General features: G+C 30.0%; 2 protein-coding genes across 3 annotated transcripts; one reads left to right on the top strand and one right to left on the bottom strand.

The window, feature by feature from the left end:
• The first annotated feature begins 845 nt into the window (after positions 1–845).
• LOC101264225 (transcription factor BIM1) lies at positions 846–6,238 on the top strand. Of its 2 annotated transcripts, none has more exons than XM_010324283.4 (12): positions 846–1,084; positions 1,170–1,457; positions 1,588–1,656; positions 2,887–3,240; positions 3,457–3,571; positions 3,667–3,794; positions 3,866–3,986; positions 4,338–4,407; positions 4,487–4,579; positions 4,981–5,423; positions 5,628–5,757; positions 5,842–6,238. In XM_010324283.4, the coding sequence occupies exons 2-12, from the start codon at positions 1,421–1,423 to the stop codon at positions 5,941–5,943; spliced, it is 1,662 nt and encodes a 553-aa protein (XP_010322585.1). In that variant the 5' UTR covers positions 846–1,084; positions 1,170–1,420; the 3' UTR covers positions 5,944–6,238. The 2 variants fall into 2 exon arrangements, with proteins under 2 accessions (XP_010322585.1, XP_004241615.1); XM_004241567.5 differs by having other exon boundaries at positions 3,878–3,986.
• Positions 6,239–9,837: 3,599 nt separating this feature from the next.
• LOC101263915 (rhamnogalacturonan I rhamnosyltransferase 1) lies at positions 9,838–15,998 on the bottom strand. The gene is made up of 8 exons (XM_004241566.5): positions 12,687–15,998; positions 12,080–12,147; positions 11,865–11,953; positions 11,595–11,760; positions 11,215–11,504; positions 10,929–11,133; positions 10,690–10,847; positions 9,838–10,456 (listed from the first exon to the last, which is right to left on the bottom strand). Exons 1-8 carry the CDS (start codon positions 12,952–12,954, stop codon positions 10,216–10,218), a joined length of 1,485 nt encoding a protein of 494 aa, XP_004241614.1. The 5' UTR covers positions 12,955–15,998; the 3' UTR covers positions 9,838–10,215.
• Positions 15,999–27,451: the final 11,453 nt, after the last annotated feature.

The raw sequence follows: 27,451 nt of genomic DNA on the forward strand, positions 1-27,451 counted from the left end.
TAATTATACTAGTAATTAATATTCAGAGAAAGTAGTGATATATAAATTGTTTTTATTTTGATATATATATATAAAAAATTAATTGTATGATTTGTAAAGAAAATTGGGCAGAGAAATATATTTGTATTGTATACTTATAAGTGTATAGAACGAATATATATGTATTTGCATATGTATATACAATTTTCTCTCGCTTTATATAAGCGGAAACACAATTTATACATTTCTATTCTATTTGTATAAACGAGAGAAGCGAGAGTGGCGAACGAGATTTAGGAGAGGGGAGCGAGGGAACGAAAACATATGTATTTATACAATTTTCTCTCGTTTTATACTAATACAAACATATTTTATACATTTGCATTTGTATAAAAAGCGAGAGAGGTGGGGGAGAAAACGAAAGTGGCGAGATTCACCAAGAGAGAGACGAAATAACAATAATATGATATAGGATACAATTAAATTAAACTATGATGATTACATTTAATATGAATTAATTATTTATTATTATATATAATTTTTTATAATTTGAATAATTTGTATAACTATTTATAGTTCAGATAGATGTTTATTTTATATAAATTTATTTTTTAAATTAATATAAAAATAATTTAATTATATAAAAATATACCTACAAATTATATAAACAAGATTACTTAAACTGAAGTTAGTTCCATTACACCAATTAGCTTGCCCCCACTGGTACCTTCCTCTACTGAATCCAACGCCGTCAGACTGCCGCATTGACGTAACTGTTACCTAAACGACGTTAATTGTAACGGAGTTAGTATTTGTAACAGACAACGACAACGAACCTTTAAAACATCTCACACCAAAGACGAATAGAGAGAATCCTCTGATCTGTGAGACCCATTTTCTTTTTACTCTTTTTTTCTTTTTTTTTTTCATATTTAAGGAAGCAACCAACCCGGCGGGTGTTTGTTCATCGTTTGCGATAATCAAGACGAGGCCCTACCAAAATTCAGTGTTTCGATCAACTTTGTCATTACGCAGTTCTGTTTTCAGTTTTTACAACGAAATCTAAGGAGAATTATGCATTTTACACCACCAAATCATATCGCAAGTACGTGTTTTCTCGTTCTGGATCTTCCTTATTCGGTATTCCATACGTTTTCTCTTGCATAATTCAGTTGAATTTTGATTCACAGATTTGGTGGAATAAACTTGCATCATCCCTGTTTTTTCAGAAAAGGATTATTTGTTTGAGATTGAGACGTAGTTAGTTTCAAGTTTCGGTTTCTGATGTGCCTCAAATCCCCTGTTGGAGGCAGATCTGTTTGGAACTAGAAGAGGTTTGGGTTTGAAGTTGTTGAATTACGCAACAACTTTTCGAAATTCAGTTGAATTCTGCTGCATTTTAGTAGCTTTTGTTTATTTGAAACACATAATTCTGATTTGAATGGAGTTACCTCAATCCAGGCCTTTTGGAACAGAAGGTAGTCGTTAAGCTTATTTGGTTTATGCCAAAAACAATCTGAATTTTGAATATATAATCTTATACCTGAAGGAAAAAAGTCGCTACTGATCTGATTTTAGATTTCCATGCGTAAATTTTTTGTTTGGCAGGGAGGAAGACGACGCATGATTTTCTTTCACTATATTCACCAATTGAACAAGATCCAAGACCTTCTCAAGGTACTTTTCCGATCGAAGAGTCATTATAGAAAGAAAAAAAATTTGGTTGTTGCAGTTTTATTGGTTTTGTTTGGTGGGCATGTGTTTGTTGTGATTGTATCTTCAAGATATAACTTCGTTTTACCTCTCACATTTACGCAATTCTGCTATACTGTTTAAAAGTAGTACTCCCTATTCCCCAATCTCTATTTACTTGTCTTATTTTAATCGAAATAAAATTTAAAAAAGTAAATAAAGTTTTAAATATTGAGATCTTAAATTAAAGATTTGTCAAATGTATAATCACGAGTTGCAATTACTACACCCGTGACTTTAATGCTGATTATTACATGCGTGGACCTGGACTATCAGCTTTGGTGGGCCTTGACTGAGATTGGCTGACATTGCTGAATCATGTATATTGAATGCTCCGGCCCTTCTCTACAATGTAGCAAGCTGATGAAATGAGTAGGTTTTAGCTTCTTCTTTTTTAAAAAAAAAAAAAGAAAAGAAAAAAAGAACAGATGTAGGAAGTTGAGGTTTTAAGAAGAATTGGATTGATAGAAGAAAAAACCATAATAAAATTGTTAATTACTTTGCGTAGGCTACGTTTTGGGAGAAGGAACTTTTTTTCAGGAGGAAACTGTTTTCTTTGTGGAATTCCTTTTTGATGTTTGGTTACAAAAGGGGGGAAAATGACTTCCCCACTCTGTCACTCATAAGCACAAGTCATTTTTATTTCTGTTGAATTATATTTTCAAAAATTATAGAATATGAGGTAAATTCATCCGTTGTTGCTCTTCTAAGTAATTTTCTTTTATTAGGTAATGGAGTGTAGTCTAGTTTTTCGTGTAAGTATTATATTTTAGTACATGTTGTTTCCTTTGCTTCGGTTATTGAATTATTTGATGTTGCTACTGAGCTGCATACACCCCACCCTCCTTAGACCCCACTTATGGGATTATGGTGGGTATGTTGCTGTCGTTGTTTGCCACCTAACTTTCCGTTGTTTTTCTGGTTTTTTGTGACATTAATTCAAGGACTGTCTGTTGTTCAATTTGAATCTTGAAATATACTGGGATTAGAAAGAAACAAATAGGAAAAAGGAAAGATTGAAAAATAGTGGGCCGCTCTTGCCAGATTCTACTTCCCTTTTGATTTGCCTATTCAAGGATTGTGCATGATTTTTACTTGGATAATTATGTCTTCTAGTGCTTTATTTGATTCTCATTTGCCATGGCTGTCATGCAGGTGGCCACCTACAAACTCATGATTTCTTTCAACCTCTAGAACAAGCAAGGAAGACTGTTGGGAAAGAAGAAAATAAAGTTGAGGTAGAGGCTATAGAAAAGCAGCCTCCATCAGCAGCACATATTCTTCCTGGTGGCATTGGCACATATAGCATTTCTTATTCACAGCAAAGGTTTCCAAAGCCAGAAGCAAACACATTTGCTGTTACACAAACTAGCAGTACAGATAGAGACGATAGAAACTCAAACTGCAGTTCTTACTCAGGAAGTGGTTTTGCATTATGGAATGAATCTGCCATGAAGAAGGGAAAGACTGGGAAGGAGAATCTCGCTGGAGATAGACATGTCGTAAGAGGTATATTTTCATTTTTTGGTTTCTTCGTACTCCGTGTTTTTCTTTAATGTTAAAACTTTGTGAATGGCAATCATCTGATAAGTCTCCTGCTAACAATCATTTCCGAAGGACACCTTTAATTCTCCTCTTTGGTTCCATTAACATCACTATAGTATTATCCAAAGAGAGAAGCCTGAAGACTTCAGCTCCAGTTAACATTTGTTATGTGCTTGACAGAAGCAGGTTTAAACATTGGAGGAGGGAAATGTACGACATCATTAGAACGGCAATCACAATTGTCTTCAAATCATAATCATAACACTGCAACCTTGAGCTCACACTCATCTCCTCAGTCAGTGACTTGCTTCCATTCATATGAATGCTTCTTATTTGTCTTGATGATTTGTGCTTATAATTCCAGTTCTAACTATTCAAAATACAATGCAGGCAACCATCAGCAATGGAGAATCAGAGTTTCATACATATGATAACATCGGCTAAGAATGCACAGGAAGATGATGATGACGACGAAGAAGAATTTGTTGTTAAGAAAGAGTCACCTTCACCATCCAGAGGTTTGTCTTGCATAAGTCTGACAGTTGCGTTTCTCAGTACTCTGAATCTGTCATTTATAACAGAAGGACAGCTACTTGTATAGGCAATTTATCAGTAAAAGTCGATGGGAAAAGCAGTGATCAGAAGCCAAATACTCCACGCTCGAAGCACTCAGCAACAGAGCAAAGAAGAAGAAGCAAGATCAATGACAGGCATGTTTACAACCCTAATTTAGAGTTTCGAGAAAAGAAAAAGGAAAAGTTTTTGACAATGTGACTATTACTTTGTGGCCTGTGGGAAGGGGAATGTTAGTATGATCTGACTTCCAAGTATTTATGCATTGACTAGCACACTCTTCACTCAGTTTTTTCTAGCCTCTTATTTGAGGCAGAAGCTATCTCTGTCTAGATATCATATGTTAGTTGGAACATTCTAATTCCTTTGCTGAACCAATACTAGTCTTGTTTCTGTCAATCTTTTACTGTGCAACCAGATTTATGAACAGTCGAATAACATGATTGTCAATGAAAATTGAACCATTACCTTTGGAACTTTTAAATCAGATTTCTGAAGTTGAGAGAGATCATCCCTCACAGTGACCAGAAGAGAGATAAAGCATCATTCTTGCTGGAGGTACTTGAATGTCGTATATGGTCAAGTACTCTATTTATCATATACACTGTAGATTGGATAAGTAAATTCTTTTTTGTAGGTTATCGAATATATTCAATTCCTACAAGAGAAAGTGCACAAATATGAGGGATCCTACCAAAGTTTGGATAGTCAACCTTCAACATTACCTTGGGTAATTTCTTGGTCTTTCTCATTGTTTTGTCTACATACTTTAGGTGTTTAGTCTTATCTAATCCTTGCTTTGAAATGCCTTCAGACTTGTATCTTCATATTAGTTAGGGCAAGTGATCAAAATTTATAATACTGTACATTGAGATGTAGGGGTTGGTCCACTACTGACAAATTATCAAGAGTAGTCTAAGTAGGAGATGCGTGGGTTGGTCCACTATTGACTTTGAAATATGGTGGTTGAAGTTCTCTACTTACCTACTGCATATGCAGTGATAATGTATACAGTCAAAAAGGACAGGATATATTTTCTTTTAATCTGTAAATAGCAGCACATCCATGTAAGATGCCTATTTAGTGCATTCAACAACACAATCAGTGACTATTCTTATTTCATGAAAGCAGAATAAGTGCCATAGTATGGCTCAAGGTTTCATTGATCATTCTCAAGGCACAAACAGTGCATCTAGTCCTGCACTTATACGTGCTGCAAAGTTTGACGAGAACAAAATTGGAATCTCTGCTACAGGGCCTGTCACTGAACAGACACAAGAGCCAAACAGAACTTCCAGTGTGAAAGAAAGCAGTTTTCTGTCTGAATTGACAAACAGGGCCGCAACACTTTGTATGCAACCAAGCACATTTCCGTTTGGTGGACATACTAGCATAGCATCGCTAAAGTCAATACTGGCACCTGATGCTGGCTCGTTGGAACTGAAATCTCAGCCTCAATGTCCATCAAACAGATTGAATATGGCTAATTATGCTGTTACAAATGACAAGCTAAAAGGTCAAGAGGTTTCTACAGAAAGTGGTACGCTCAGCATCTCCAGTGTCTATTCTCAAAGGTAAGAATTCTCTGGTCTGTGTTGTTCTAGCTCATGCATCACATAATTTTGTACTTCGTTTTATCCCTTCACTACACATAATTTTGCACTCTAATTAAAACCTATCATCATCTTCTGAATATTGTATTATCTGTGCTTTCGTTTCCACTGTATATACTCACATTACTGGTGACTTGACTAAGAGTATATTTTGGTGTTTGGCAGATTGATGAACACACTGAAACAAGCATTGCAGAGTTCCGGAGTAGACTTGTCACAAGCCAACATGTCAGTGCAAATTGATCTCGCCAAAAGAGCTGATGATAGATCAAATGCTTCAACATCCAATTTTAAGGTACCCGGGATTCTTTTAATTCCAGTAATATTCTAGTACTTAAGCAGAAGTAATTAACAACCTTAACTTTGTCACAATTCTCAGGGTGACAACATTTCCTCAAGAAATCAACCAACTCCACTATTCATTGATACAAGCACAAGAGAGGAGTCTGTCCATGCCTTCAAACGGCTCAAAACAAGTTAAAACCAAATTTAACACACAAAAGTTTCTTTTGCAATTTATTCAACTTAAAAAATTTCCTTCCCCTTCTGATTCTGAAGGGATATTCATGTATACATCTGGTATAGAAAATCTCCCCTTATCAGATCATAAGCTACTGTAAATGTAATTCATTTTTTTTTCCTTTTCGATTGTTTGGCTGCACAGAATTCGATATTTATTACTTGTAGTGAACTATCAAGAAATCATGTATCACTATTGAGGCTTCCATGCTCATGTTGAGAAGCTGCTTTTTAATACAATTCTTCCATTTATTTCATCTGAAGTGTCTTGTAGAGTAGCTTTATATATGGCCTATCCATGTAATGTAAAGTATTTAGATTTGTGTAATCATTTCTTCTTCTTTTTTTCGTTTTATCTTATATTTTTGTTGCTATAAACTTGCACCAGAGGAAGGGGTGGATTTTGGAACAGTGGCTACTGTTTTTCGTATGTCCATATATACTCTGTGTTTACATCCGACCAAATAAATACAAGACATGTATCGTTTATTTTCACATTTTACTCTTAGCCATGGTTAAAGAATATGCAATTTTTACTAGTTGTCTTTTTCGGAATATTTGTTTTGAACAAAGATCCACTTTTTATTTTTCGTGTAACTTAAAAAAATCTTTTAAATCATGGTCTAAAGATCATTATAGATCAAATTGAAGATCTTATGAGAAAATTAGACTACAGTTTAAATTGTTAGACGATTATCTAATGTTACATATGTAAGGTTGAGAAATATGTGAACATTGATTATATTTTCACAATTGTTACAAATATGGTCAAAAACTAAATGATGGCTTATAAAAGAAAACGGGCAATTTTTACATATAGCAAATAAAAAATTTATATTTGTATGCTATAGCAAAGTTTGCATAATTGCGCTCCATAGCAAATATAGAAATTGTATAATTCGCTATACATATACACTTGAAGCAAATTGTATAAAACAAGAAAGAAAAAGACACTTACGCAGAGAACTGTATAAAAACGAATTGTATTACTATAAGTGTATCAAACGATTATATACAATTTAAATTTGTATAAAATTAGAAAAAGAGAAAGACAAAAGAGACTTGACAAGGAATATACAATTGAATCGAATTGTATAAAACGATAAAGAGAGAAATTAGATACAATTTGAAAATTGTATAAAACGAGAGCGAGAGATTGGAGGAGAGTGGCGAGCGAGATATTTGGGAGAGAGGCACCTGACAATTTTTTTGCAAAACGTTTGCTATGGAGTACAATTAAATCAAACCCTAACTACTCTATTTATTTTAGGTTATTATTTGCTATTATATACAATTTTCCCAAAGAAAATTTGTGTAAATCAACGCAATCTATTTTACTTGTTCTTTTTCTGCCCATTATAAGCAAGCCCAATTCTATCTAATACAAGTTATAATTAGCCCAACATTTTTTCTGCTTGCCAATTCCCTTCTCCATTTTTAAAAAAGAAGAAATGATAATAAATGATAACAATAGTAAGAGAAATTTCTTTTTAAAAAAGTAAAATAGGATGGGTTCCTGAAATTTATATTAATTTTTTCTTCCCAAATTTATATTAATTTATTCTATCAAATAATATGTACATAATTAATACGAAAACATCATTATCATGTTCGGTGATGACTCGTTATCAATTATATGTCATAATTACCTCTAATATCTTCAATTGATTTAAGTTCTATATGTATATATATATATATATTGATAAGTTTTCTTTCTTGATTCACACGTCATTTATTTAACAAGACAATCCATTTTTGTTATATATTTGACGTACACACAAAAAAAAATTAACATATGACAAATTTAGAAGATCGAAATGAGCAAATATATATTTAAGGGACTATTAAAACCTTACTTAATAAAGTGTCATTTTTTGCTTTTTTATTATTTTTCTCGTTATTTTGCCTTTTCACTTTCTCTTATTCTAAATTGAAAAATGAAATAATTGCAGCTATAAAATGTGAGGGTATATCTAGATTCATGCTTGCATTGATTAATAAGTAGACTCAAACATAAAGAGTTGAATGCACTCAGCAATTGAAAATTACTTTATCCGTTTTATTTTATTTGATCCTTTATTAAAAATATAAAAAAAAAAATTATTTGTTCATATAACAAATTACGAAAAATTAATATTTTTAAAATATTATTTTTATAATTAAATACATGCATGCAGTATTGTTTAATTTTTAAGCAAATTAATAAAATATACTTTTGATAAAATATTTTTCTTTTAAAAAAAATAGAAAATGAAACAGAGTGAGTATGAAGGAAAATTAAATTCTCTTCATCATCAATTAAGATTCCTGCCTCGAGGTTTGCTTTTATTTTGGATCCTTCAATGATGATAAGATTAATAACACTTAAATAATTGTTACTCTTTCTTGGGATTGCCTTTCGATTTTTTAAGTACGACAATTTCTGGGAAGATCTCAATAATTAATTTACGTTGTTCTTATTTATATGTTGTCTTTATTCAAAATAAATAAGTAATTTTTAATAATTTTTCGTTCAACTTTAATTGTCATAATTTTATTTTATAATGTATTTTTTAATTATATTAATATGTAAAAAATTGCAATTTATAGCATTTTCATATGGATTTTGAGTATCTAAATTTTTTGTTTAGAATATCAAATTAATGTAACCTAATTTAATTTTGAAAATTAATCAAAATGACTTTTGAAAAGCTAATGTGATAATTAAAAGATGACAGATGGAGTACTCGTTTGTTATTTCACAAGATCAATTATTCTTATTATTTTATTATTTGAAAGTTATTAACCTTGAAAATATATATTTTGCAACATAGAAAAACTAAGTAATTAATTAATGTTTATTTATTGAAAATTTAAATTCAAAAATACACTAAATAAAAGTATAATAGTAAACTTACTTAATTTTTTGAGAAATAAAATAATTAAAATAAAACAGGGAGTACGACCATATAGGACATTTTAAACTTGTATTATCGCCGTTTCTCTTATTAATTTTTTAATCCTTTGTGTTTAACTGATAGTAGTAGGGAGGATTAAATTTTGATTCACAAATTTCATTTTCTCATTCTTTGGTATTTGAAATTTGGTTGAATAGATCCACTGCCAGTTGAAGATTAAGCAAATAATGACCTTTTTAATAATTAGCACTAAAGCATTAGTGTTTGAAGGAATATTTAAGTGCTAACATCAGGATAATTAATAATAATTTAGTGGAGATTAAGTACTGAAAGTTGCTTTGCTTTGGTGTTTACGAATTAGTGCCCTCTCAAATATTAAAATTATCTACCTCTCTCTCTCTCTCTCTTTTTTTTTTTTTAATTATTATTACTATTATTATATGAATACTAGATACTCTATTTTTGTTTTTCTTCAAGAAAATAAAATTATCATCCACCCTACATGTTAAATTATTAATCATAATGATTACTCATTTGACGACAAATATTAAAAGAGGAAAAAGAAAAAAAAACAAACGTCTTTTTATCTGGTTGCCTTTTGTGTTCTTTCGACCTTTTTTCTTTTAATGCCAATGGGTTGTAAAGTGCTATTATTAAAATAATCGTACTCTTATTTCAGCCATAAAATTAAACAGTCTATTTAAGGTTAAAATAATTGCACTTCTATTAAAATAATAATTCAAAGCTTTGAACTTTCTAGTATCCGAATCAGCTTGTATATATTTTGTCTAATTATATATGATCACTAATTATGTCAATGTGACATTATACACACAAAGATCATGAGAGAAGGAGTGAATAACCTTAACCATATCGTTAAATATAACACACAATAACATCTCAACAAGTGGAGTCTGACTAGAGTAATATTTACGTAGAAAAGAATGGAGGAGACTGAGTGAGTCAACTAGTGTGGTATTGAGTGGAACTTTAAATATGACAAATCCAAAAGTCCTGGCAAAACAAATCTATATTGTACCCTTCTGTGTATACTGCCATTGATAATATATCCTTGCAATGGCAGGACAGTTTTCTATACATGTATTCAATTATTGAGTTTCTGAAGGAAAAAAAGAAGAACATTTTAATATAAACCCTTTTCCAAATGCTTCTGAGGATCTCAGGATTTCAAGTGTATCGCGCCGCAACAGTCGTCCTCAGAAGCAAATTGCAGCACAATGTTTTCGAGTGTTGACAAGTATGTCCTCCAAATATGTCAGTGCGCGGAAGTACTTCTCTATAATGCAATGTTACCACCATCATAATTTACATGCTGCTTAAAGTTCATCTTCATAAGATGGTTTTAAGCACTCCCATGGGTTGGAGTAAAAATAATCCTCCTCTTTAGGTCTGTCTTGAATGACCAATCTCTTTGTTGGGTTGCCCATACGTTCAGAGTGAGCTTCCTTAACAGCGGTAGAGAACTCATCCCATGTCAATGATCCAGCATTATGTTGGTCTATTAAATCCACCAGATGCTTTCTGTCTAACAAGATAGTTTTCTTGTATCCAAGATATCTGCGTGGAATGGTGGACATTCAGATTAAATGAAATTTGTACCAAAACCACCAAACCAACTGTACACCATGTGTAATGTGCATATAGAAAGAATGTGAGGTGTGACACCACAGGGAAATTCTTTCATGGCTCTTAAAATTTTGCAAATTAAATCTCTAAAAGCAACGAACAACTGTACAGAATATGAAGTCGTCGTTCCAATATGCTAACCACGATTTATCAAAAGAGAGTACCTGCGATGTCCTTCAACAACTTTGGCCATGTTTCCATCATATGTAGGAACAAAGATATCGCTCTCCAAGGAAACAAGATAGTCTAATGCTGCCATTTGGGAGGAGTGATTTTGAAAGAACCTCAGCTCAGAGGGCTCGAGTAGTGTCTCCTTCCTTACCTATTAGAAAATAAAGCCGGTGCAAATGGTGAGTCTGCAATATTCAGCCAGCATAAGAATTAACTAGAACTTTCTAACTACCAAATTAGGATAAGCTGCAGCAAGACTAGCCATTCTCCTTTCTCCGCCATAAATCTCTCCAGCCGCAATGTACACTTGAATACTAGGATCAATGTTCAATGCCCTTAAAGTAAGAGCAGTTTCCTCAGGTGTCAAAGGACACAGACCATCTCTTCTTTTCAAATCTGAATTTATGATTTTTTCTTTCCACCATGGATAAGCATATCTAAAGGAAAAGTTGTTAATTAATCAGCCAATGAACAAAGGATGGTTAAAGCCACCAAGGAATACAAGGATTTCACTTCACCTCATTCTTGTTAACTCTTCCACCTCTTCCTGCTTGCATCCCTGAGTACAGCCAGAGAAAGCTAACATATCCATTTCGTATCTCAGGTGCAGAACCATAAATGGACCCTCTTGCCTAAGTATTCTGACAACCTTTCTACCCAACTCTTCAATTTGAGGGGTGAATTTCAATGCACCAAAATTAACTCTGCATCGTAGCTTTTGAACTTCCATAGGTTGTCCATTATTGGCAAGCCGAGCATCAGTCCTGTTCAAATGAACTACTTTATACTGCTGAATTAAGGGAAGAATCTGTATTCAAAAAATGATCATCATTACACTGGAGAAGGATGCGAGAGTTAATAGCAATAACAAAATAACATTTAGCAGAAAACCACAAACCTGATTATGGTAGTAGGAAATGTCAGACCAACTAATAGGAGCCATAGTATGAGTCACTCCTAACTCTACCCTCCTCTTTAGTCTTGGAGGTAGCTCCTTCAATATTCGAACTTCATCTCTCAAGGACATTATGAAATGATCAACATCAAATATGTCTTGAAATTCACTGCAAATAAAAAACTTCGTTAATACAAATCGCCATTTTTTCTTTCTAAAAAAAGAATTCAGTAATTAGAAAGACAAAAATTCAAGATAATTGAGAGGACACACCTTGGATCAGCCCAAAAAGAGGTTTTATCCAGCTCGGGAACAATAAGAGTCACATTCAAATATCTTGCTATAGCAACCATATCACAAATCTGCAACAAGAACAAGGGGGAGAAACAAGTGACAAAATCATCTCACAAGTCAAATTCACAACAGTTGTCTAAATTAATTACATTTGTATGTGGTATGTACTGATTGATCTAAAGCAAGCTACTAACCGCTGACCGCATTTGATTAAGCCCACCATTGCATGAAACCATGAGGTAACCATTATTCCTGTAAACCCCTGATTCACACAAATAATCATAACATCAGTCAGTCTGACAGACTCTTCAAATGAAGTCAATAGCTCTAAATTCAACGGGGAACTTCCAATATTGTAGGTCAGGAAACAGATAAACCATAAAAAAGTTGCACAACAATTTTGTTTTGGAATAAGGGTCACTAAAAGTTGGATTAACTTGAATAGACCACGTAGTGTATTATGTATTTTTAACTAAAATACTAAGCCAACAACTCAACCAATGAAACTACCGTCTACAAAAGTATACAGATTATAATTAACACAATATTATGTGAATCTTCCTTTTATTGCAAGGCCTCCAACTACAATATCCATAAATGGCATTAACCTATACTCATAAATAATTTCATATTCCCACGAAAAAGACCCCATTTTGATGTTTCCAATTAATCCTATGACACAACAAGCAACATGATCTCTAAGTTGTCAACTAAAGTAGGTGAAGAAACAAGTCAGCAGGACACTAACATGGACATGAAAAAACATAAGGCACACACGCCTGTGAAAAAACTTATACTTACTCTTTGGTGGAAGAACTCTAGCAGGGACCTCAGACGACGATTTAACAGCCAGTACTGCAGCTGATTCGTGAGAAAGACAAGGGGGCCAGCCTTTTAAAACTCTAGGACCCCAAGTCTCTCCAAATATCGTTAATTGAACTAAGCAAATCCATATAAGCACTGATGTTGTGATCCTTATCATCCATAACTTCATTCTAGACTTGGATGACATAGAACTTTTTAGTTTTTCCAAACGTCTTTCTGCTAAAGCTGTTACTTTTAGCCCCATTATGCCCAAATTCCCCCACCCCTACTTTCTCAGAACATTTCCCCTTACTATTCAACTCACAAGTTGTATTACTTATTTGTTTTCCTCAATCACTCATCACAAACAATCAATATACCAAAAGAAAAAAAAGTCACTTTTTTTGGGTAATGTAGGATCCAAAAATCAATCAAAATCCTACTTTTTTTGATACCCAGAAATGCTTTTATAAAAAAAGTTGAAGAAAGAAGATAAGGAGTTACAAAAATATAGAAACCCGAACGTCAATGAGAAATTTTCTCTTTCAGAAACTTGAGCAAAACATGGATTCTGAAACCTTCCAAAGACGATAGTTTCGATGAAGAGAAGAAAAATCCCTAACTCTTTCGCACCTTACAAGTATATTCTACAAAATGCGGCAATCTTTAACTGATCAGGGAAGCGAATCCCAATAATTTTGAAACTTTTTAAAAAGGAGAAATCAATAAAATACACTGACTAGCAATGAATGTGGAATACGTGGGGATATCTAGAGGAGTTGGTGTCAGGACGGCGGTGATGTTGCCGGAATGTTGAAAAGCCGGTGACCGGAGAGGGAAAAAAGAAATTTGATGAGAAAGGGAAAAAAAGAGAGAGAAATGAATATACAATTGGGTCGGTTTATGATGGAGTGAAGCGGTCATAATATATGGATCGGGTTTAACCCTTGGAGAGTGGGGTAGTTGTGACATGCCAAAAGTGATGTGGATATTGATGTTTAATTATGGTTATAATAAATGATAAAAATTAATACTTAAAATATGTATTAACTGCAGTTAAGTACTCCCTCACGTCAATCTAACAATAGTTGTTCATAATTAACTTGATATCAGTCACAAACTAGATTTTCAATAAAGAGTTTAAAATATAAAAAAATAAATATATAAAATAATTAAAAGAGATTTGATAATTACTATATATATTTCAACAATATATAAATAATATAATTTTCACCGAAGAAAGTTCAAATAAACCCTTAATTATAAGGTGACACCGCCATAGCTTGACAGATCCCATAAGAAATAATAAATAATAGGCTAATGTTATTATGTTATCCTTTGACTTTATTAAATATAATATTTTAAAAAATATATCACATAATATATAATATTTAATTAAAAAAAAAAATAGACATTAAAAGGTAAAATATCTTTTAGTTTTTTAATAGTATTAAATAATTATTTTTAATATAATATAATAAATAACTATTATTAAACGAAAGTATTAACATGTACTCTACTCTACTTACAGGAAGAGCGTACGAATTGATATAGTAGAATCGTAGATGGTATCCCAAATGTGATTTTTAATTCGATATCCTCGTAAAATCTTTTTTATGTGTGCTTGTTTGTGATGTTAGCCTTATCTAGCATGTTTTTCCTATCCTGTTTAGCTTTTATAGATTATTATATTGGAATGAAGTTTAAGTTGTTTATATTTAAAAGAGAGTGATTATAGAATAAAGTATTTTATGTATTTTAATTGTATCATTTTTTATTATTATATAATTTTACATATTAATAATAAGTATTTTGTATGATATAATACAAATCAGTTTGAGTGTATTCTATGTATTTATGTGTCACACATGTGTTTGCTTATTCTTGTTATAAATTTAAATGTATTTGTAATTTATGCAAGACATACTAAGTAAAGTCAAATTAAAAAATACAATGAGATAAGTGTCAAAAACACACTCAAACTATACATTTTTTTTAGTTTCATACCTAAACTATTGAAAGTTTAAGTTTCATACCTATGCTATTTAAAGTTTGAGTTTCATACCTAATAAGTGATAGTTTAGGTATGAAACTCACACTTTCAACAGTTTAAATATGAAACTCAAAAAAACTGAATAATTTAAGTGCGTTTTTTTGACACTTTATCTCAAATACATTTATACATGATGACTTTCTTAAAATACCACATTCTCCTCACGATTAAGCTCTGTTTTTGTCTGTGCTTCTTTTTCTACTCCAGTGCGTGCAATAATCAACAAATGAGAATTATCGATTGTTTTTGGTTCACTTTAGTGATTTCTATTTCCATTTCCATCGTCAGATAGCCATTTGTTACCACAACAAAGATGGAACATTTTCTTTTTATCTATTAAATCGGTTAAATGTTTATGTTTTTTCGGGGGTTATATAAGTTAAATTTAACTTCAAATGCATGTTGAGAGGGTTTGGATTAGTTTACAAGGGGAGCTTTTGCAGATAGTCACTAAAAAATAGTCTAATTACTTTTCATAGTTATAGTTTGTTCATTACAAGTCATCGCTATATGTTATAATCACTTTTCATAGTTATAGTTTGTTCATTACAAATCATCGTTATATGTTATAGGGGGGATAGTGACGTGAGATTGGGAAAAAGGAGGAGAGAGACGAGTGAGAGGGAAGAGAGTGGAAAGGACAAAGAGGGAAGAGAGGTGAATTGTATATGTATATTTATCAAAGACTTGTATATATGTAAAACGTATACATACATACATACATACATACATAAATACATACATATATATATATATATGTAGCGAGTGAGATTGGAAGATGGAGGAGAAAGACGAGCAAGATTGAAAGAGGGAAGAAGGAGGAAAGTGAGAGAGGACAAAGACTGGAGAACGACGAATTGTGTATATATATCTGTTATATATATATATAACTGATATACATATGTATTTGTATATTCTGACGAGAGAGATTAGGAGAGGAAAGAGAGAGGCTAGCGAAATTGGAAGACAAAGGAGAGAGGATAATTATATATATATATATATATAAAACTGATATACATACATATTTGTATATTCTGGCGAGAGAGATTAGGAGAGGAAGGAGAGAAGTTAGCGAAATTGGAAGACAGAGGAGAGAGGCTATATATATGTGTGTATAATTATGTATAAACGTAATTAAAACTTAAGTTTCGTCAAAAACCAAAAGCAATCTATTCTACTTTTTATTTTAATTTAAAAATTATTTAAAAGAATCAATCCAAAAAAACTCATAATCTGTTCGAAGAAAGAAATAGAAAAGAAGAAACATTAAAAAAAACACAAATATAATGTCGAAAATGAATAAGAAATGCAAAAAGCCATGAAAATTTATAATCCAGGGTGGCCCATTTATTTATTAGTATTAAATAAATATTACATAGTTAAGTTGAACATGAGCGGTGTTGAAAATAAATAAATTGTAGGTTACACATGGCAAGGTGAGATGATAGTAGAACAACCTCCGTATCGCCCAAGTATAAGGTGATAGATTAGTGGACCCACTCAAATAGTCCACTGTCGACACGCACCGACGATGACGGAAATAAAATTTTTACATAGTTACTGGTGAGATTCAAACGTGTGAAATTTTAAGTATCAATTATTTCAAGGCATTTAGAATTATTTGGCTATAAAATTTTATTATGTCAAAGGTATTTAGAATATGTTATTTAATCACTTTATTTATTATTATATTTATATATACAATTTAATGGTGAAGCTAAAATTTCACTTAATAAATATTAAAAAATAAAATCGTATAAAAATTGTGGTTAATAACTCAATATATAATATATAAAATAAAATATTTTCGTTCTAATTATATAATATAATTTTTGAACGACAAATAAATATGGATGACACCGTGGTCCTCTAAATCCAATTAAAAAAGATCCTAACTATAACATGCTATGCCGTGACAGATTTGAATAGCAACCCACCTCTAATTCTTGTGTGATCATATAGTGCCTGCGCCACTCAAACCAGAATCTTGTTATTGTTTGATAATATTGTGAAGCTTGGACGTCATAGGCGAGTTAAGTGGGACTCATGGATTCGAACGAATTTAATAATTTTTTTAAGATTTTATATTCATATTAAAAAATAATTAAATATTTTTTCTATTTCATATTAATTGAATTTTTGAGATATTTCACACTCTTTAAGAAAAGTAGATCAAAACGTAAATTATCATAATTTTTCATTTTTATCCTTATTAATTATTGTCAAATTTATTAAACTCATCGAATTAAAAATTGAAATGAAGGGTAAAATTGAAAGAATATTTTAAAAATATTAATTAAATTAATTCGAAAAATAAAAAATATCTCATAAATTTAATTAATACGAAATGAAAGGAGCATTTATGAATATTAATTTGTAAATTCCTAACAAAATTAATTTACAATTATTAACGAAATTTTAAATCTCAAACTTTAATTCTCTTTTCTATAAAAAAAAATTGTAATTAAAGTTCTTATATCTTTGTTTTTTCTTTTATATCGTAAAACAATTCTCTCTGTTGGCTTTATTGAACCTCATTAAATCTTATTTCTTTTCGTCACATTTTATTAGTTCTTAATTTAATAGGCATCATAACGATAGTTGGCCCTGATTAAATTATAATATAAGTAATGTTTTTGTATATAAAAAAAATACATTACAATTATATGTTATTTTCTTATCTTAATTCAAATATCTCATTCCTAAATAAATTTCTCCCCCCCACAAAATTGTGTCGGTATAGACACATTTGGATCCCACCCGCACCGGCACGGCACTTTCGTATCCAAAATGTATCCTCTTATAATTTCAATTTTTCAAATTCTTTTATGTATTTTTTTCGAAACAAAACTCCTTTTATTATAACATGGAAAAAACTTCTCTCGAAAGATTTCTATCAACAATGAGAGAGAATATCTCATTTTTCGATGATTACTTAATTAAAAATTTACTTTCAGAAAGTCATTTTAGATTGTTGATGCAATTGTGTCTATAGCCTCTGAAATATGTAAAAAAAAAAAAGAAATTGTCACAAGTTTTTCCAAAAGATACCTATTGAGAGTGAATATTAAATTTGATTTATCAATTTGTAAAATTTAATTACCAATATAATTAGAGTTAATCGTCCTTTGTGATTGGCCAACTATTACGAGGGAAAAATTACTCTATTTTTATAGTATACGAAAAACAATTTTTGTTATCATTACATTCAGAAATATTAATTATTTTCAACCTTTAAAATTTTAAAATAAATATTTTTATCATTTAATTATTAAAAACTTGATCGAACGGACTATTAAGTTTTATTTCCACCCGATAGTGTGTCGGTATCCCACCCCACCACCCCGCGCCGAACTCGTCATAAAAATGTGTCCCTTTTCTCATTGCAAAGAATGAACATAATTTGTTTTTAAGTGTCATTCATGCAAAAGGTACTTTTTATTATTATAATTTGACCTATAGTTTTATAGGACGTATGGATCGCGGTTTATTAATTCGAATGAATCCATCAGCTTTGTCATAAATTTTGTATTTATATTAAAAGAATAAAATATATAAATCTCTAGTAAAATTGATTTAAAATCCCAAACTTTCAATCCTGCAATTAAAAACAACGTTGAACTCTTCACTTATGTCTACAAATTAAAAGAACAGCAAGTTTTGATAGCCCAACTACCTTTAGTGTATATCAAATTATAAGGAGAAAATTAATCAGATATAATTAATGGTCATGTATGCAAATTTATCTTCGCATAATTAAGTTGATAGACCAACTACTTAGTGTAACATCAAATTAATGAGAAATTTCAGTCTAATCAGATGTATAATCAATGGTCATGTATGCAAATTTCTAGTCACATTATTAAGTGGATAGAGTTGTTACGGAGACTTGAACTGTACATTTCGATTGATCATAGATTTTGAAGTTGAAATTTAAAAATTGAGTTATTAAAATTGTGTTTGAACATACATTTTATTTAACAACAAAGATACCACCATAAACAAGTGAAGAAATTTGTACTATATAACACGAGTTTTCCCGCACGAACTAGCTCGCTCAAACAAACACATGAAGTCACATTTTCTACAGAACTTGAGTGGTCAAAATGACCAATTAAACATAAAAAAGTTTTGAAAAATATTTTATTCCGTATCGAACACACACCAATAGTGTCGATTCCTCAAAAAGTTGGAGCTACTGGGCTTTCTTCTGCGGGCTAAGCCTGAATGTGTGTTGGAAAAGCCCAAGTAGAGTAGTAATTCTGCATTGGGCTCAGCGGAGAGGCCTATATTAATACCAAGTACCAAGTTTTAGCCAATGATTGTACATTTCCCCAATAAAAAAAATAATAATAATGATATACATTGAGGATTCAAAAATTACCTGTTGGGATTAAAGATAAAACAAATATGTTTGATTTTCAGTTGATATATTATTATGAAATAAATGTTTACTTGATCAAAAATCGGAGTACAAAAAGTTATTCCAAATTATTGATAATTTATCGTATTTTTTCAAGTGTCAGTCTTCTTCGATAGTTCCACTTATAAATAACAAAAATTTCAAATTTGGCTCTTTTTTCTTTTATAAAACTTGAAAAAATGTTATAAAATAAACAATTCATTGGTTATACCTATTTCTCTAATATAATATCAGAGTTGTCCAATATTATTTTTTCGATCTTATATTGTTCATATCGTAAAGTGCTGTAAATTTGATTTCTTTATATCTCTCACGAAGACAGTAACACGGTGCTAGATAAATCCCTTATTATTATTAGTGCAAAGTATGAACCAACAAATTCAATACATAAATTTTAAAAGCTAATTTTTAGATTTGAATTAAACCTAAAAATCATTTTTTAAACATAGGGGCCATGTTACCACGACACTCTACTTATAGGAACATGACGTTAATTAATTATATTTATAACCATTATTAATTAGGCAAATAGAACAAACAACGACATTCTTTTTCTTTTTTTTAATATTATCCCAACAGTTATAACTAATTTGGTCTTACCATTATTGCAAGAAACAAAAATAATATAATGGGAAAAAAATGTAACCACTAATTAAAAGCATTTACTAATTATCCTATCTAGGTTCTACACTGCATGTACATTTATAAACTTACTTATATTACACAAATTTTCTCATTATTTCTTTTCTCCTCTGACAGATAAAAGTATTTCGTTTAAAAAATTATAATACGAAATTAAGATATTTGATTCACATTCATTCAAGATAAAATAAGTTGTAAATTATTTTTTTCGCACGAAATTTAACCTTTAACTATTAATTGTTCATTATTATATTTATATCAAATTTTTAATGAATTATGTATTACGATTCAACTTGATTATAAATGATCTGATCGCATAAATATCAGAGTGTCAGTCAGTTTTGACAAATAAAATCTTTATGACTTAAATTGCATGTGATGGTCCTGTGTAGATAATTTTTTTGGACCTATAAACAGTACATAATACCAAGTGGACATTAAGGTATGATTTTCCAGTACATTTGATGTCCACAAAAGCCTAAAATGCTTCTGTTGGGCAGTTGTCTTTGGGACCAGTATATACACTCCCCGGTCCTAATGTGTGTCGTATTATTTGACTTGATATAAAATTTAAAAATGAAATACGAAATTTTGAGATTTATGGTTTAAAATAATACATTTTTCAGTATCATTTAAGTACTGACTATAAATCATTTTATTAAGAATTTTTAAAGTTAGGATTATTTACAATTATAAGAAGGTTATCACATTTTGTTAATTGAATCATTAATACAAGACTTTTTTCATTTTTTAACACCTAATGTTGAGCATAGATCTGGTGCGTGGACCGTTTAAATTTGGGGGCTTAATATTAGGTGAGATGGTTTCTATTATGATATCATGTAAATTAGGTATTGGGCTTAACTTGCAACCCCAAGAGCTACTAAAAGAAAAAGAATTGTCCGAACCTTATTAGAAGACCATTCATCAATTCATCATTCAATGTAGGACATTATTCGTTCTTCCCAACATTCTTTTTGAAACGAACAAAAAAAAATATGCCACATAAATTAGAAATCAATGGAGTATATATAATAAGGGAATCGGAGAATTGTCTAAGCTATCTTGAAAGCATCTCGATTAATTCAACAGAATACACATTACCCTCCCACTAGCAAACATATATGAGGTATTTATGTCCATTACTATTATTTGTTTCTGGAACTTGAAACTTCATGGTGCTCAACTAACTTCATTGGCCATTAGGTCATCCCTTGTGCACTAAAAGATAGAATTTTAAGATTAATTTGTTTACAATTATAAAAAGATGATCACATTCTTTCTATGACAAACTAAAAAAAATGTGTGACGTAAATCGAGAACCGGAGAATATATATATATATAATGGGGTAGGTCTAGCTAGACATATAGAAAGGACCCCTCATTGAAAAGGGGATGTCATCACTCCAACCGACTAGACCTTAAGGGGGGGCCAACATCACAAGGTTGTTGGTTTATTGGAAAATGACTTGCATTTTGGGCATTTACACACAAGTCACAACTCACAAGCAACCCATTCAGAGTTGAGGACCCAAATCAATTCTCATAAAATATCTTTACAAATCTCTAAAGATAGAGATGTATGAGAGTACCCCTATTTTGCCTTCTCTCACAAACAATCCAATATCTTCCTATTTCTGTACAAAATTCAATAGAATTTTACATCTTACCATTTTCACACAAGAGTATGCATTAACATTGTACTATAAATTTTTTCAATACAATAGTACTATGGGGCCAATTCACACGCACATGATTATAATTACATTATATATTTTTCATCTCTACACACAAATATTCATTGTTCGTCTACTTCATAGACCATTAAGATGCCACACCTAGTAAAGATTATATCCAAGGGCAGCATGAAATTTTCAATCTTAAGTCTAATTTGGTAATTTTGGGAATAACAAAAATGACTTGTTGTAAAAACTTAATGTACACTAGAATTGTGAAAAACTAATTTCGAATTTAGACAAATTTTTAAAGGAGTATTCATTTTTAAAGAGGCTTACTTGTAAATGTAATTTGAATTACGTGATATTATAAAAGTTAGGTATAATTTCAAATACCTTTTTTCAGGTTTTGCTCCATCGAATTAACCTTCCTGATAATTTATGATAGTACGCTTACTTCACTTTTTTTATAACAACTATTCGAACATATATATATAACCAATAGTTTTCCCCTTTCTTGATATTAATTAATTTCCTTTTGAGTACTATCGAAACATCTTTTTTATTAATTTCTTTATATAATAATAAAAAAAAAAGAACAAATATAAGAAGTTGAAAAGCATATTGGGTTTCTGTTGAAACAAGAAATATCACTAACTGCTCATGTTTGTTTGTTTTTTTGGTTTTTTTCTATCATCGTCATACTGAGATTTTTCTGTCATAATCACTTGATTCTATTGGTCTTTCATCTTGGAATGTGTCAATGGTAAAAATAAAAATGCTTTTATAAGAATTAAAGCAAAAAAAATTCGTTGAATTAATTTATTGAGTAAGATATCTAGATAGTACTCAACTACTCATTAAATAGAAGAAATTAATTAAAAACTATCAATAAAGGGTAAATTTGACAGTTATATTTATTGGTAATAAATAGATTTAAAGAATTGTTGGAAGAAAATCATAATAAGAAAGGTAAGTTTAATATCAAGGAGGATGGGTGTAATTGCACAAAATCTGATGTAATAAATAATAATGTTCAAAAACATTTGTATTTAAAATAATTTTTTTTATTTCACAAAAAAAAAAATGAGTATAAAAGAATATTTTAAGAAAACTATATTTTTTTCCTTCAAACGTAAAATAACTACATTTTCTCTTTGGAATAATTTTGATATCGTTTAATTCCAAAAACCTATTATCTTTTTATTTATTATTTTTGTTTGTGTCTTTTATTTTACAGTTTTTTTTCAACATTAATAATGCTTCAATTTTTTTTGGTTTCTCAATGTAGTTATAATATTTCAAGAATAAAGTTTACTAGTACATAAAATTATGGAAAATGACTAAAATTCCACCTTTAAGTTTTCTTATTACATTATCATAAACTTTAATATTTACATATAAAAATATAAGATGAAATTAATGATATTAATAAACATTGAGTATGGAATGTATTGTAATTTTTATCAAATTTAGAGAGTAGTTTTCTAAAATTAGTTGACTTAACTATTGTTATGATATTTGTTAATATAATATAATGTGAACCTTTAAACTTTAAATAAGACACACATTGCTTATCTAGAGGTGCACATTACGAATTGGAGAGAAGAGGTAATGGAGGGGAACCGAATCCGAAATATAATCATCCTTAAAACTTACTTATACTAAGAATTTGTAAAATTTAAACTAAAAGTTAAATATCTCAAATAGATATTTCTTTCCTCTCTTTCAAAGTAAACGATGTTTTAAAATTTCAAGAAGGGACTATATTATTCTTTTAAAATTACCTTTCTTTATATAATCAACGACTATTAATTAGCTTTTCTTTGATCAGGAATAAGTTAGTAAAAACCCTCTTTTTTTTTTTTTAGAAACTAGGAGAAATCCTAGACTAAAAACATCACTTATTCTAGGACAAAGAAATTAGAAACAGTAACATTTAAGGGGTGTGACATAGTAGTCAGTGAAGTGACTGAGAATCCTAAAAGTTCAGATTCAAGACAAAAAAAATACCAAACGTTTCTTCTCATTTGTCCTATCAAAACTCAATAAAGACAAAAAAAATTAGGTAATTCTTCTCATCTTTTCTAACGTAAGTGGGCAAGAAGTAACAAATATCCTGTGAAATTGGTCGAGTGCGGAATTGTTTTGTGAGTGGGTGTGGGATAGGATTTGGGGTTTGGGGATGTGGACAATTACCAGATTAATGGCCTAATATTTTTATGAGCCCCCACCAATTCTCAGCAACATGTGAACATTTGCCCCTAATCACAACTCACTAGTAGATTTTGGTCTTCACTACTAGACCAATAATCTACTTAAAAGTTGCAATTTTGGACTTCGGCAAAATTTCACATTATATAGTCATGTTACTTATGGTGCACAACTTCCTCAAAATTAATGCTTTGGATGGTGCAATGAAAAAAAATTAAAGGATAATTATCTCCAGCATTTAATATAAAATATATATGGAACATTTACTTTCACCTAATCTTAAATTACACGTGTCTCATGTACAGTGGTCTATTTAGCTTTCAGCTAAGGTAAAATAAATATCAAGGGTACTGTATAATAATATTGTACAACTGACAATTCGAGAATATATATGATACTATTTGGCACAAATTAATGCATTAATCATAGATGATGTTAGCCGTGACGAATTTAAAATGTAACTTATCATTAATTAACGGAAGAAAAAAATTATTATATCTTTATATATTAAAAATTTCTGATAAAATATATTTCTTACATTATCGATCATAAAATCAGAGGAGGATTTGTTAATAAATATATATTTATAGATATATACATTCAGTAGATATGAATTTCATGATCTTTTCGTATGTTTATTTTTTGGACAAATTATAGAAATACACACCTTTTGTTTCACTTATTTCTATTATTCTTAATTACTTTTTAAAATTTCCAAAACCCCTTATTTCTTTTATGTATCCAAGCTACATATTAATGTATTTTGACTGTATATTATGGATTCGAGCTAGTTTTTTTATGTATCCGAGATAGTATGTAATGTATTCAAGTTACATATTAATATATTCGAGCTTCAATTATTGTATTCAATTTTTTTAGTTTTTAAGGGATTAATGTAATAAAAAATTTATGAGGGATATATTGTAATTTCATATTAAAAGTATGAGATTTTTTTTTACGTAGTTTACACTTTTTATATATATAATATTTAATTTCTTAGTGAAAGTTTTGATTGTGGCATTTATTATACAAATATGCTTAACTCACATTATTAGTTTAAATTAATTCAGCTATTGACATCTACCAATTTCTAATTAATTTTCAAAAATTTCCATAATTTCACATTTGACTTGTTGTATTGCACCTATTAATGATGCAATATGTGTAGCTTCTACCTTCTTAGAAGATTGTCTAGCAAATATAGTAATGTATAGAACACTATATATATAAAAGCTATGTCATTATGGTAAAAATTAAAAAAAATAATTCAAGTTCAAGAATATATTAATTAATTTTTTACAAAATTACCCCCCTTTTTTTAGTGGATTTTATTTCAACTATTACCCTTCTTTGCCTGAACTTAGGGCCTAGTTGTCTTTGTCCACTTGGTTTTATGTATACTCTAGAGCTACTGTGGAATATACAAAGGACATATAATATGTGACACTGCAACCATCATATTTGATATAATTTCATAGCGATGGTGACTTCGACTTGTCCTTACTGTTTCACATTAGGCCAAAACTTGTATAGTATTAACTAATTTTCATTGCATACATCATATCAACACATTTCCGCTGATAGAAGGTATCTCACATTGGATCGGGACGATATTTTTGAAGACTCTTAAATTATATAGGTTTATTTCAACTATGTCATTTTCCTGAGGTACCTCAACTATGTCAAATATATAAATAGATTCCTAAACTTGTTTGATTTTTTTTCCTGAGGTACCTCAACTATGTCATTTTCCTATTGAATCATTGAACCGCCGATAGTTTGTTCCTTTTAAACAAACACTGTTGGCTGATCTGTAATCAAAATTTTGAAGGGCACTGACAGAAGATACATATGTTTTTCCAGAACTCATTAGTCCAATTGACAGTGAAAATGTTCGAGAATGATGATGTTTTATTTCAAGTCATTTGAATACATTAGAATATAAATGAGACTAACACAGTTTGTCATCATTCTTTAGTAAAAAAAAAATTACAATACGAACACAATCAAAGGCATTTACAATAGAATAGCCGATCAAAATCAACTAACGATGTTTAAAAGGAACAAATTACGGGTGGTTCAATGATTCAATAGGAAAATAACGTAGTTGAGGTCCTAAGGGGGAAAACCCAACAAGTTTAAGAATTTGTTTATGAGTTCGATCAATTAGAACGAGATCCTTAGTAATATTATTTTCAAAGTTTTACTTAGGTCAAAAACTAATTTGACAACTTCTTGATATTTTCTTCCTTTCTCTCTAGATATTTATTTTTTCTCACGTATAGAAAAAGGTATGAGCCAGGCACAATAGATTCGACAACAAAACCCTACTGTTTTCTTGTTCTATTTTTGGTTCATTGAGAAAAAGATTAAATAAGCATTTAAAAATCTTTCAAATAAACATTATTAATCTTCAATAATATAGCCCTAAGAAGTTGACACTATATGTGCTCCTCTTAGATAAGGTTGATAACAAGTCGATAATTTTTTTTTTTTTTGTAAATTTTAATATTTGTTTGATGCTACATAATTCACTTTAATTAGTAGGGTTCATATATATATATATATATATATATATATATATATATATATATATATATGCTAATACTACTATTTGTGTGAACTTTACCAAAGTATAATATAAACTACTAGTATAATGCACTACTAGGTGACTTATTTTTGGTAAAAATTGAAGTTAATTTGTTTTGTATGGAACCAAAGAAGGGTGCTCAATTACATCAACATTAATGGTTTGGTACCGTCCAAGACTTTGTAATAAAGACAGATATTTTCATACCAAATTTTGGCCTTATAAACATCAATCATATATAACAAAGTTGTCTAATAAATTGACCTTTCATATTTAAAATCAATGCATCTTTAAGTACGATGATCATATTTGACTAACTCTAAGCTCGGCCTAAGATACTATTTGCACTAATGAATAGTCATTATACTTAATCAACATCCATGGATTAGAAAAAAATGGTTAAGAATTATAATCAATTAGGCATAATTTAACCTTAAGAATTAACTTATGAGTCGTGAGAATATTCATTCAAAATGTTTTTGACTTTGCACTAAATTATATATATTATATTTATTCAAATGTTTTTGACTTTGCACTAAATTATATATATTATATATACAGATTAATCATTAATTAATCAAAATGAGCGTCGTTGAGATTGCTTTTGACTCTTTCTTAAAATTGAAACAAAACATTATAATACTTATCCTTTTTGACTTGAAAAAAAAAAACACGTTCCATTTGAAATAGGCAATTTTTCTGGTATTTCTGACTATTCATCAAAGTAAAATCATGCAATCTAAGACCACAACTCCCTTTGTTGGCCATATCAACAACAACAATAATACCCAAAAAAATCATTGAATCGTTAAATCATAATTGAATAGCTTTATATTTAAAATATCTCGCGTTAATAAAAATTCGAAAAGAATCACATACCTTAAACCTGTGATTGTGAATTTGTGATGTAGACTACGTACCTTAAAACATAATGTATTGTATGTGGTTTTATATGAATGATATTTATCATTCCTAGTCATCTACAGGTGAGAATTACCTTTATTTACTTTCATAAATTGAAGGTAGGACAGTTAAATTAATTTTTAAATTTATGTATAATAAAAAGTAAAATTTAATAAGTAATTCATTTAATTAATTGAAAATGAGTGCTAATGATGGGTTGTTAAAAACAGTTGCCGCCAATAAACCCATTAAACAAAACGA

This window comes from Solanum lycopersicum, chromosome 6, assembly GCF_036512215.1.
Source record: "Solanum lycopersicum chromosome 6, SLM_r2.1".
NCBI lineage: Eukaryota > Viridiplantae > Streptophyta > Magnoliopsida > Solanales > Solanaceae > Solanum > Solanum lycopersicum.